Source organism: Elephas maximus, chromosome 4, assembly GCF_024166365.1.
Source record: "Elephas maximus indicus isolate mEleMax1 chromosome 4, mEleMax1 primary haplotype, whole genome shotgun sequence".
In the NCBI taxonomy this organism is placed as follows: Eukaryota; Metazoa; Chordata; class Mammalia; order Proboscidea; family Elephantidae; genus Elephas; species Elephas maximus.
The window spans coordinates 97,218,359-97,230,835 of record NC_064822.1 but is presented as its reverse complement, the minus strand read 5'-3'; the positions used below and the strand labels follow the sequence as shown (position 1 = coordinate 97,230,835).

General features: G+C 42.2%; 2 protein-coding genes across 6 annotated transcripts in view; both read left to right on the top strand.

Moving 5' to 3' along the window:
• Positions 1-1,214: 1,214 nt before the first annotated feature.
• The window catches only part of PRICKLE1 (prickle planar cell polarity protein 1), a 117,472-nt gene continuing 106,209 nt past the window's right edge, over positions 1,215-12,477 (top strand). Inside the window, exon 1 of the mRNA XM_049882861.1 lies at positions 1,215-1,513. The gene's annotated coding sequence lies outside the window, so the exon portion shown is untranslated. The remainder of the gene's footprint in view (positions 1,514-12,477) is intronic.
• On the top strand, positions 7,868-11,761 carry LOC126075322 (probable serine/threonine-protein kinase kinX). 5 transcript variants are annotated; one of them, XM_049882872.1, is made up of 2 exons: positions 7,868-10,013; positions 10,203-11,761. In XM_049882872.1, the coding sequence occupies exons 1-2, from the start codon at positions 9,900-9,902 to the stop codon at positions 10,731-10,733; spliced, it is 645 nt and encodes a 214-aa protein (XP_049738829.1). In that variant the 5' UTR covers positions 7,868-9,899; the 3' UTR covers positions 10,734-11,761. The 5 variants fall into 5 exon arrangements, with proteins under 5 accessions (XP_049738829.1, XP_049738827.1, XP_049738828.1 ...); XM_049882870.1 differs by having other exon boundaries at positions 10,077-11,761; XM_049882871.1 differs by having other exon boundaries at positions 7,868-10,076.

Genomic DNA, 12,477 nt, shown 5'->3' with positions numbered 1-12,477 from the left:
GAAATTCTGAAACAGGCCGTTTTGATTTTTCTTAAAGAGACAAAAACTGCACAAATCATCACCCCGCTCCTGTATCATCTTCCTGGAAGATAATACAGCATCTTAGGAGGTTGGGGAAGGGGTGAGAGGTCAAAGCAGCCCGCTGCCAAATTGGGATTACCGTCTGGATCTGGCCTCTGCAACATCTTGGGAATAGTACTCACACGGGGTGATACTTCACTCAAAGGGAAGGGGGATACTCCACTGGACCGGAAGGGGGCGGGTTCCTAGGGTTCTAAGGCCACAGAAACGTCAGGGCAGAATTTTCAAGGAGCTCAGCAGGTTTAACTTGGGCAAATAGTCCTGAAGGCCGGCCCTGGAGACTTGGGAGGAGTGAAAACATGGAGAGTAGTTTGACAATGAAAAATGATCATGATTTTTAATGGTTAAATTAATACTTTTAACACGGCTTTAAGTGTGACATTCTAACTTGGATCAGGCCTGGACATTAGGGTGGGCTGAGGTTGTCTTGTGTACTCCCCACACTTCGAGGTTTTCTTTGAGATGCCCATAGCCATCGAGGGACGTGAAGTAGAGGCTGAATTTTTGGTTTCTTGCCCTGAAATTTTTTTTTTTTTTGCCCTGAAATAATCACGCCTTTGCTCTCAAGTGGAGACCAGTTCGTGGGATTACGCTAGATAGGACTGAATCCAAGGTGAGTCTCCAGCCGGGCGAGGCAAGCAGGAAGAAATCTAAGATTTTAATTAAGCCTCCCCCAACACACACCCCCACACACCCCCCAAAGGAAAAGGAACCCAAATAGGCAACCCCCGAAACGTTTGATCAGAGGAAATTGGGCTTCTCTTTTTTACCACTTCTGCCTTCCCTTCAATCCATCAGTATTGGTTTAAAAAGGAGGCGGGGCAGAGGCGACGACGGAGCTGCACTTGAGAACCTGGGTCGCGCCTGGGTGAACTTCGACTAGCACATAACCCGCCTCCAGCCCAGTCCCGCCGACTGCGCTCGGGACCCCTGCACAGCTCGCCGCCTGCAAGCACGTCCTGCAGCCGCCCCGCGGCTGTGTGCCGTCCGCATCCTCCACCGACCTCGCTTTTCGGGGCCGAGCTGGGGCGCGCGTGGGCGGCGGCGTTGGCCTCGATCCCGCGGCCCGGCGTCCGCGCTCCGCGTTTTCGCTCCCGCCTCGCCTCGGCGGCCGAGGGCGGGGTGCACGGCGGCGCCGCGGCGCGGGGCTCTGAGCCCGAGCGCACTCAGCCTGCAGCCCGCTGCGAGCGCCGGCTCCCGCGGCTGCAGCCGCCCGACAGCGCGCCCCAAGACATGCCAGCCTCTCGGCGCCTGCGCTGACTTCCCCGAAAGGCGCCGGCAACGCGCCGCAAAGCGGCACCGCGACTTTCTGGGCTCTCCATGGGTCGCGCTCTGCCCACCTTCGCCCACCTCTGACGCCGCGACAGCAGTTTCGCAGACCCGCCGCCGCGCAGGAGGACCGTCCAGCGGAGTTCTCCCTTCCTCGCCCGGGGTGAGTGGCAGCTCGGCTCCGAGAGGACTCTGCAGAGTGGGCTGCGGGCAAGGCGGTGGGGTTTGAGCGCCGCAGGGGAAGGGCCGGGGCTCCTCGGTGTCACCCGGTGGGCCTGTGACACCTCTCCAGACTGGGTCATTGTAGCAGAAAATAAGGGAGAAGGACATAATCGCTTTATTGGGCAGTGTAGACAGGCAGATACTGCGCTGCAGCACCAAGAGGGCTTCACATAGGCTGCTCGCATGGCTCCTCTGTGCTGCATCACATCCAACTCGTCCCTGATTCTCTCCTGCGTGAAAGCCCGTTCGGTGGCCCGAGAGTTGGGGGCGATGCGGGGCGCGAGGAGGTGAGGGTACGTTAGCCTGTCTTCGCCGCTTAGGATCGCCTGTCACCTACTGGCGTCCAGAGGGAGGATCCTGACTCCATCCTAACGCTCTGGACAGAGGGCCCGTTGCTTTTCTGCAGGCGTTCTGCATCGGCTTTTTCTCCCCTCTTGGCACTGCTGTTTTCTGAATGAAGCACGTACATGGAAAAGAATGGGAGCGTCTTCTTCCCTGTAGGCAGAAAAAGTTAAAAAAAAAACTAGGCATGTTAATAATTAGTAGGACCGGGACTCAGGATGCAGCAGAAAGCTGTTATATTTTCTTTGCCCTCTAAGAAAACAAACGGCATCGCCAGTAATTATTGGCAGAGCCGTGTTATTTTGGGGACTTTAGGAAAATTGTCCACAGATTGTCTTCAGGGGGCTGAAGAAGGGGGTAGGAGGGGCGGCAGAGGGCGGCCGGCACCACGCTGAGTTCCAGCTTGCCTAAGGAGAATTCAGAATCACAAGGCAGACACGTTTGGTTGCTGATTTTTAGAAGCAGAACTGCAGCCATGAAAAAGATAAGGAACACACTATGGGAACCGGCCTAAAGGAAAAGAACGCGGAAAGATCTTGTCTTTCCTGAGGAGTTCACATGCATCTGTGCTATAAAAAGCATGCATATATATGAGCTTCTTAGAGTGGATTCTATGAAGGACAGATTATACTTAATGCAGTTGTATCTCTGCATGTGTACAGTTTTATCTGCTGCCATATTTTAGGCAGGACTTCAGAGGGCTGTGTCTGCCACTGATGTTATGTAATGGACATGGTTCACCATCAGATTTTTTTAAGTGTACTTTTGGAGCAAAGGGAACGTCCATCTGCCCCTGCAGATGGGCCCAAGGTGTAGCAGGGTGAGGGCTGCTGAATGTTTGCCCTAGTCAGGCTCCAGATGTGTGAGCTCAGCTGTTGCTTGTCACTTAGGTGACAACTGGCCTTTTCCCACTAAGCCTTTGCTGTCTCCATTATCCTCAGTGAAGTGTCAGTGTTCAGCCGCCTTCTATTATCAGGAGTGGACTTGAGCCCCTTGGGAGGCGGCAGCCTTGTTTGGCCATCCCCAACAACATGTCTGCTTTCAGACCCTAGTAAGGGAAAAAAAAAAAAAAAAAAATCCCATGACAGCAAGATAGATACATCGCGAGTTGAGCACCAACTTAATCCAAAGATTCTGCTTTAATCAAGACAGCTCTGAAAGGATGACGCAATATTTGTCAAGGCTTTTTTCTCTTGAACAATATTTACTCCCACCAGGGGATTTTAAACTTAAACAGCAGCCATTTATCTTGCTGTCTGGTGGGGCCCAGTTCAGTTTGCTTCCAATGTGGTCCCAGCCTAGATGGTTGGGCTTGGCCTGGAACAGGAATCTGTCATTGTAGCCCAGCTGGAGCCTGAAGAAAGCAAAATACAGCACTCTGCTGGTACCAGAGGGTTTCTAAATGCCATCAAGCGGCGAGTTAGGAAACACAGGAGATATTCTACAAGCTCTTCCAGAAATGTTTATACAAAGGATTTAAAGGTTAACAGTGCATATGCTCTACATATTAAAACTAAAAGGTGCTAGAAATAAATGGATATTACCTGCAGTTAAAGGTTAGCACACTTGCTGATGAACTAAAAAATCACTAAGTTTAATAACTTGGGACTAACATAGTGACTTCTTCTTGTGAATAAACCTCAAAAAAGAAAAAAACTGGATGGTACATAGAGGTAGATATATTGAAGTGAGTGAATGGGTTTAGTAAATTAGTTTTCCCATCCTTAATTTGGTATTAATTGGTGATTTATCACTGAGTAAATCTTTATTTTTAAACCTGTTGGTTCATAGGTTTTTAAAAAAGAAAAGTGATATATTTTACTAAAGTTGACAGATTCAGTCAGTTCTGCCAGCAATACCAGTGCAGCTTAAAAAGTTTATCATGTTTTTATAATCAAGATCTATGGAGCTACCATTTGTCTCTGTAATAAAGGGGGTTGCAATGAGTCAGCTTAGGTCACCCAAATACAATCTGATATCAGCTGGAAGGGGGAGCCCTTATGGTGTTAATAGCTGAACTATTTTTATTAAGTTTAGAGTCAGATGTGGGTAAAAGCGTGGTTGCTCCTAATATTCTATCCAGTGATAACTCTGAAAGGGGAAAAAAAACTTAAAATCAGGAGTTTCTTTCATTAAGGATTTTAAAAAGTAAACTGAAATATACATTTAAAAAGTAACATCATAAGGTAATTTCTGTAAAACCTTTTATAATTACTTGACAAGAAAATGCAGAGAGTTAAATGACTGTTCGTAATACTTATGAAATGGAACAAAAATTTTAAAATTAAAAAAAAAAAACATTTTCCAGTAACCAAATAACCCTTTTAATGGTCTATACCTATATTTTGAGTTGTTTAACATTATGGAAAGTGATTTTCTGAAGTGATTATCATTACTGGTATTCTAGTTACTGCAGTTAATTTCCTAGTTCAAGTAATTTATAAAGAATCAGTTTTCCCTTTAAAGAAGGGACATTATTTAAAAAGTCTATTCTCATCCATGCATAGAAATGTTCAGGATGTCACTTGACCAGGATAGACTTCTCCCCCTTGGAGAAATAACTCTGTTTCTTCCCATTTTATGTAAAACAATATCAATTGTTTAACTCTTATTAGTGTGGAAATATTCAAATTGCTTAAATCTGTGTGTAATTATTCCATAATAAAGAGGAGTTAAGAAAGTGAATGAGTCCTGTTTCCTGGTTGGTCTGTTGGCTAGTTGCTTGGTGTTTTAAGGGCCCATAACTTCCTTTTCTTCTGGTCACGTATTGTATACTGTAACATATTTCCGTAATAGCTTTGGAAGGTTGGCGTGAGCCAATGAGTTGGGAGAGGAAAGTAAAATAACGCCAGTGCCAAGTTCCACACTTGTTCCAGTTCCTCGAAACCTCAGGCACCACATGGAGCCAGCGCTCCAGAATAGAATGCCAACGGACCAAGATGGCATCGAGGAAACTGCAGCGCCCCCCAGCTTCTGGACTTCTCCATGTCTGTGCACACACGAGTGTAGCGCCTCAGCTCCCCCAGTAACTACACCGTCTTGTTTATGACTGTGCAGAACTGAAGTCAGGAGGTTAGTAATACATGTGTATTGGTGAACATACTGGAGCAGTGGAAAAGGCCTGCCTGGAAACTGCACAGGGCCTTGCATAGGCCTTTGTTTCCCCCTTCTCCTCTCTCCTGAAGGAGAGATGGCAGGAAGAGACAGGCTTTACAAGTTGGAGCACACTGATGTCATGACACTTCTGGCATAGAGATATGAAAGAATAATTGGATCACTTTCCTCTGTGCCGAAATGACATGATTTTTCCAGGAACCGTTCCTGAGCTGTGGTCCACTGGCAAAGATGATTTCCAGTTACTCGGGGAGATCAAGCTGCTCAAGGGAAATGCAATAACTCTTCCTGTGTCTCTGTTTTGTGTGTTTATTTAGACTAAACTCTAAATGCATTTGGGTCACTTTTGAAGGGGCTCTCTAAGACAGTTGCCCAGCCTGAACCGATTACGTAGACCTTTCCAAGTTCATTTTCCTATAAAGAGAGATTTTAAATTTTGAAATAAAAACATTAGGAAGGCAGAAGCCAATGTAAACATTTTAAAACTTAGAGCTATAAACTAGCAAGCAGCTGTCATTTACCTTTACAAGTTTTTCTCCCCCCCTCCTTAAGTTGGGTTCTGAGTAATCTTAAAAAACAACTGACCAATTAAACCGCAGTTGTATTTCTCTCACTGGTAGATTTGGGATAAACTCTTGGGGCACATGCCTTTCATTTCTAGTGGATTACACTTCAAAAAAAGAAGGAAAAAAAAAAAGTTAGGGCTGTGTTATTTCAGTTGTTCTGGTACTGAAGCCATGTCCTCCTTTCTAAGACTTTTGCCCCAAGTGTTGATTGATAGCATCCACCAGCTTTTGCTTTGTGTATGTGTCTCTGTATTGCCGTCTTTCCTCACCGAGTCTCTGGAAAGAAAGAGTTGTCAATAATACAGTGAAAATATTGCAGTCAAATACAGACCGTAAGTACACTTTTCCATGTAGTACACTCTCACTCAGCTGCCCTTCTTTTATCTTGGGGCACAGATCCCACAGCTTGCAATTATGGTCTCTGACTTTGGTAACAATTCTGTTTGAAATGTTTCCAATTACACACAATATGGGCGGCGTGTAGCAGCTGCATGCCCAAAAAGCATTTCCAAGTGTGTTCCAAGAATCAGGCTGTGATTGCTTTTAATTTAAATAAAGGCTATTTGGTTTCCTGTGATGTTTTTATAACCACCTTTTTCCCCTTTTTGTTGCCTTTCCAAAAAAATTGAAAGTCTAATATAAAGTTTTTTTTTTTTTTTTTTAAAGTAGCCACCGCTTAATATGATACATTATTAGATTAAGTTTTCTATGACGGCCCTTTGCTTTCAGCTCGGACTGCAGACTTTTCAATAAAGGAATTAAAAAAAAAAAGTATATAGCAGTTTGGATTTCCCTGAAGAAGAAAGGGGAAAAGGTTATCTGATAGCAGAAAAGACCTGGCAATCTGCTTCTATAAAGATTTCAGTCTAGGAAACCCTATGGGGCAGTCCTACTCCGTCCTGTAGGGTTGACAAGAGTTGGAATCGACTCGGTGGCACAAAACAACAAGGTTTTCAAGTTTTCTTCCCCACCTTTAGGAATCTGTCACTACATTTATCTTTGCAGGCCACTGGCAGTTGTTTGATACACTGTCTTTCCTTCAAATTCATCTATTTCATGTTGGGGGGGTCCATTAAAATGTGTTAAAAACACATTAAAAGGGTAGAAAGAGGTCAATAAGAATAGTCTTAAAACTGGGGGGTGGGAGGGAGCCCAGGAAATAATTTCACCATTCTACTTGGGGCAATGACCAAACCCTCTAGACCTGCCCCCCCTTGTGGGTTTGAAACTACTGAACAGTGAAACCTTTTACAACTGTGGTAGTTTAAATCTTTTTAATAGCTACCAGATATATTTGACTTCTTAAATCTGAAATAAGAAAATATACACTATCAGGACTTGGAGCGAATACAGTGGGAATAGGCCTGGGAGTTCTGTTTCCAGGATGGCTTATTGGCCCACCAGGAGCTAGAGGGTATCCAATAGATGAGGTGCTAAGATGGTCCTAATTAAAGTGTTTTCACATAGGCTCTTTCAATCCTGGCCAAAACATCCTATAGAGTACAGTGCTTCTTTGGGTTGAACAGTAGTTGAGTTGCATAAATGCCAACATCTCTTCAGGCATTTCTGGAAATCTTCCATCATGTAATAAATAGTTCTGTATAATCCAAATTTGTAAATGCCATGTTTCATGTAGCCCCTGTAGAGACAGCTGAAATTAACCCAGACCGGTAGACATCATTCAGATCCTGGAGGTTAAGTTACTGCCTGAATCCAAAGTACTGCCACTAACTGAGGCTTTTGAGCAAATCTAGGAGGCGTAGGGTTAGGTTTAATATAGCACTATACTAGGAAGAAGTGCCCACCAATCCATGGTGAGAGCTTCCGTTTTCATCCCCTTTATCCTTGGAAACTGTCTTTCAATTAAGCAAACCTTCTTAGAAAGTGAGGTTTATGTCGCTTTACCAGCTGAGCACCCCAGCCTGCCAGACACTCGTCCCACCCAGCCCATTGCTGTAGAGAAAAAACCCACAGGAACTGTGGTTGAAATAGAAAGCCTATTAAAACCCTTTTCTATATTGGCCAGCTCCTCTGCCCTAGTTAAAATGCCGTCTTCTCTGTGCACACGTGCGCACGCACACACACACACACACACACACAAACATACACTATATTCTTTCAGTCTAATAATAGTACATTGATTTATACCATGTTACAGTTTCACCGAGGGCCTTTTTTTTTTATTTCTTTTATTTCACTGACAAGCAAATAATATGATAACCTTTTGAAGAAACTCATAACTTGATAAGTGCAATTGTTATTTTTAACTGTTATTTACATGCATGGGTAATCTAAGTTCCTTACTATGATCTGAAAAGGGGCTAGATACTGTGGTATTTTGTTTTGCTTTAAAATATTTCTTCCGAACAGTTTAGGGAACTGTTAGATTTTTGTGTACGAAGACTGCTGAGTGCTCTAGTGTTGAAATGCTTTTTATAATGTGTGTCAAAAAGACATGACATTTTAAATTCTTCTGTGACTATGTAATTTAAGTATGTTCAGTGCTTGAAGTAGACGCATGTTACATAATTTTTAGAAAGATAAAGCTAGGGCTGAGGTTGCATTAGAGAATCCCAGATGTTTCTTGTAAGAAAATACATGTGCTTCATAGGAATTTTGAACTGCTTTCTGATGCTTAGCTTTGTTCATGGCAAGGATCATATGAATAAATTCATTGAGGTGCCTCAGTTCTTATTTATACAAGCCTTGGGAAAGTAGCTGAAGTGATAAATAACTTGCCCCCCTTTGCCTGGTTCTGAAATTCTTTAAAGTTCTATGTCTTTGTGAATGCGAAGGGAGGAAATAAAGTATACAGAGAAGATGTTTGTGTTTAGCTAACTTAATCATATAAGTTCCCTTTGTGGGCTTTCTATAAGCTTAAACAGCTTGGCAGGCTAATAGCCAAAAACATGTTCTCAAGTACTGCCAAACGTGTTAAAAGCAGACCAGGCTTTTCTCCATATTGAGGTACTGGAAACATTGTTTTTTTTAAACCTTCTGAATTTTAAGGAAAAAACCAGAAAAATCACTCTCTTCTTCTCCCTTCCTTACCCACAGACACCAAAATTATTATCCATTTCAGGGCTGTAACTGGAAACTGATAGGAATAATGATATTTGTGTGGGAATATTTGAAACTAACTTGACTTGTTGGCTGTTTAAGCAGGAAGTAACCAGGCTAATGTGGTAGACGCATGGGTCTTTTTTTGTTGTTGTTGTTATTTTTATGTTTGTGCTGCCTGTAGTCACTAGCTTTTTTACTTTGGTCCAGTTATCTTTGGCCAAGTACATGTCCATTTACCCTGTTTCTTTTTGAGTTGAAATTCAAGAATAAACAGTAGTGGAGTGATACAGCACAATAGTGTAGAAGAAGACAGTTTTTCTACAGTCTTTTTCTGAAAATCGGAAAACTTAGACTGAACATTTTGAATCAGTCTCTCAGCCTCTCTGGGCCTCAGTTTCCTTATCCATAAAGCAAAGGAATTAGGTTAAATCAGTGTACGTTAACCAAAGGTTTGGATCATAGACACCGATGGAGCTTTTTCAAAATACAAATGCACAGATTTTAATGCAGTAAGCTTTGGGTGGGGTCTTGCACATTTATCTTGAAAAGTTTCTCAGGTAATTCTGATGCCAAACCTGAAAGCAAACCAAACCCATTGCCGTCAAGTTGATTCCAACTCATAGCAACCCTATAAGAAAAAGTAGAACTGCCCCTATGGGTTTCCAAGGAGCAGCTGGTGGATTTGAACTGCCAACTTTTTGGTTAGCAGCCAAATTCTTAACCACTATGCCACTAGGGCTCCATTCTGATGCCAGGTGTGGTTATACCCAAAAAACCAAACCCACTGCTATTGAATCGATTCCGACTCACAGCGACCCTGTATGATAGAGTAGAACTGCCCCATAGGGGCTTCCAAGGCTGTAAATCTTTAGGGAAGCAGACTGCCACATCTTTCTCCCGTGGAATGCCTGGTGGGTTGGAACCTCAGACCCTTTGGTTAGCAGATGAGTGCTTTAACCACTGTATCACTAGGGCTTCTTGGGCAAACACGACAAACCCAAAAATCAGGGAACTTTTTTGAAAATGTAATGTTAGCCACATTTTCAAATGATATGCTCAATTTGTTTCTTGGCAACCTCCAAGCACCTTTCGGGTAAAGTACCTCCAAATTTAAAGCAGTGGGCCCATTTGTTTACCTGAAAAACTATATAAACATGCATAATTCTCCTTCAAGCCTCGAGTTGCAATACTGAATGATTCTACAGGGAAAATATTAAATGATGCAGGAAACATCAAAAGAAGATGGAAGGAATACACAGTATTGTATTGGTCAATGTTCAGCCATTTCAGGAGGTAACATATGACCAGGAACCAATGATACTGAAGGAATTGGTCAATGTTCAGCCATTTCAGGAGGTGACGTATGACCAGGAACCAATGATACTGAAGGAATTGGTCAATGTTCAGCCATTTCAGGAGGTAACATATGACCAGGAACCAATGATACTGAAGGAATTGGTCAATGTTCAGCCATTTCAGGAGGTAACATATGACCAGGAACCAATGGTACTGAACGAATTGGTCAATGTTCAGCCATTTCAGGAGGTAACATATGACCAGGAACCAATGGTACTGAAGGAATTGGTCAATGTTCAGCCATTTCAGGAGGTGATGTATGATCAGGAACCAATGGTACTGAAGGAATTGGTCAATGTTCAGCCATTTCAGGAGGTGACGTATGATCAGGAACCAATGATACTGAAGGAATTGGTCAATGTTCAGCCATTTCAGGAGGTAACATATGACCAGGAACCAATGATACTGAAGGAATTGGTCAATGTTCAGCCATTTCAGGAGGTAACATATGACCAGGAACCAATGGTACTGAAGGAATTGGTCAATGTTCAGCCATTTCAGGAGGTGACGTATGATCAGGAACCAATGGTACTGAAGGAAGAAGTCCAAGGTGCACTGAAGGCATCGGTGAAGAACAAGGCTCTGGAATTGACAGAATACCAGGCACACATTCAAACAGAACAAGGGGACACTGCATGGTTTAAAGTTGGAAAAGGTGTTTGTCAGGGTTGTATCGTTTCACCATACCTATTTAATCTGTATGGCAAACAAATAATCTGAGAATGTGGACTGTATGAAGAAGAACAGGGCATCAGGATTGGAGGAAGACTCCTTAACAACCTGCGATATGCAGATAACACAACCTTGCTTGCTGAAAGTGAAGAGGACTTGAAGCACTTACTGATGAAGATCAAAGACCACGCACGGCCTTCAGTATGGATTACACCTCAACGTAAAGAAAACAAAAATCCTCACAACCAGACTAATAAGCAACATCATTTTGAACTGAGAAAAGAGTGAGGTTGTCAAGGATCTCATTTTACTGGGATCCACAGTCAATACCCGTGGAAGCAGCAGCCAAGAAATCAAAAGACACATTGCATTGGGCAGATTGGCTGCAAAAGATCACTTTAAAGTGTTGAAAAGCAAAGATTTCACCTTGAGGACTAAGGTATGCCTGACCCAAGCCCTGGTATTTTCAGTTACCTCATATGCATGTGAAAGCTGGACAAGGAATAAGGAAGACCGAAGAAGAATTGACGCCTTCGAATTGTGGTGTTGGTGAAGAATATTGAATGTACCATGGGCTGCCAAAAAGATGAACAAATCTGCCTTGGAAGAAGTACAACCAGAATGCTTCTTAGAAGCAAGGATGGTGAGACAACATCTCACATACTTTGGACATGTTACCAGTCCCTGGAGAAGGGCATCATGGTTGGTAAAGTAGAGGGTCTGCAAAAAAGAGGAAGACCCTCAAGGAAATGGATTGGACACAGTGGCTGCAACAATGGGCTCAAGTATAACAACAGTTGTGAGGATGGCGCAGGACCGGCCAGTGTCTCGTTCTGTTGTGCAGTGTTGCTATGAGTCGGAACTGAGTCAATGGCACCTAACAATGACAACAACGACAATTCTTATGTTTCCAGACTTTTTTGTAAACTCCAGTCTATGGTAATATGTGCCAGCTTAAGAACTATAACCCAACCATGTCACCGCAAAGGTTTTAAAGCTTTTTGGACAAATTTACAACCTTATTACAATTTTAAGTCTTATTTTTAAATATTTTGAATTGCAAAGATTAAAAATTTTAAATAGATCTTAACTAATACAGGTTTCTTTATAAAGTTTATGTCATTAAGCCCTCTGGACCTTTTCAATGATGGAAATGCCAACTCCCATTTTTTTTTTTTTTTTTTTTTGGATTAGTGAAGTAATCTTTAAGCTAGCTAATTTTAATTACTTTTATAGCCAGTAATTATTTTGATCCTTTTACAGGCATGACTCCATAGCATGTATTTCATAACACATAAAATGCTTTAAACTGTCTATATCCATACTATACAAAAGCTCATATCCACAATTTTACATTTTTTTTGTTTTAGATAAAATAAATCAGAGCGCCTCAATAAAATGTAATAAACATGTGCTACTTTTTTGGTTATAGTAACTGTGATGCATCTGAAAGTTTTATTATGAAGCATTGTAGCATTGGAAAATTTTCAGTTACATAGTTTTGCAGAAATTGATTAAAGAGTTTATTACCCTTTTTGTTTTTTTTCTATATTAGTCTTTGAAATTTGGCTTATTTCCTATCATTATTTATTATTACCATTACTATAAAGATAGACTAAATTAAAAGAACTTAAGCCAGTCGATGTTACTAATGATTGTGTCCATATAGCACAAATAAAAGAAAAAATGTAGTCGTTATCTGATGCACTTGAGTTTTTGTTGCTGCATGTTGCTGTTCTTATATTTTTTGCCTTATTTTGTTTTGTTTTGCTTTTAATTAAAAGAAGAACTT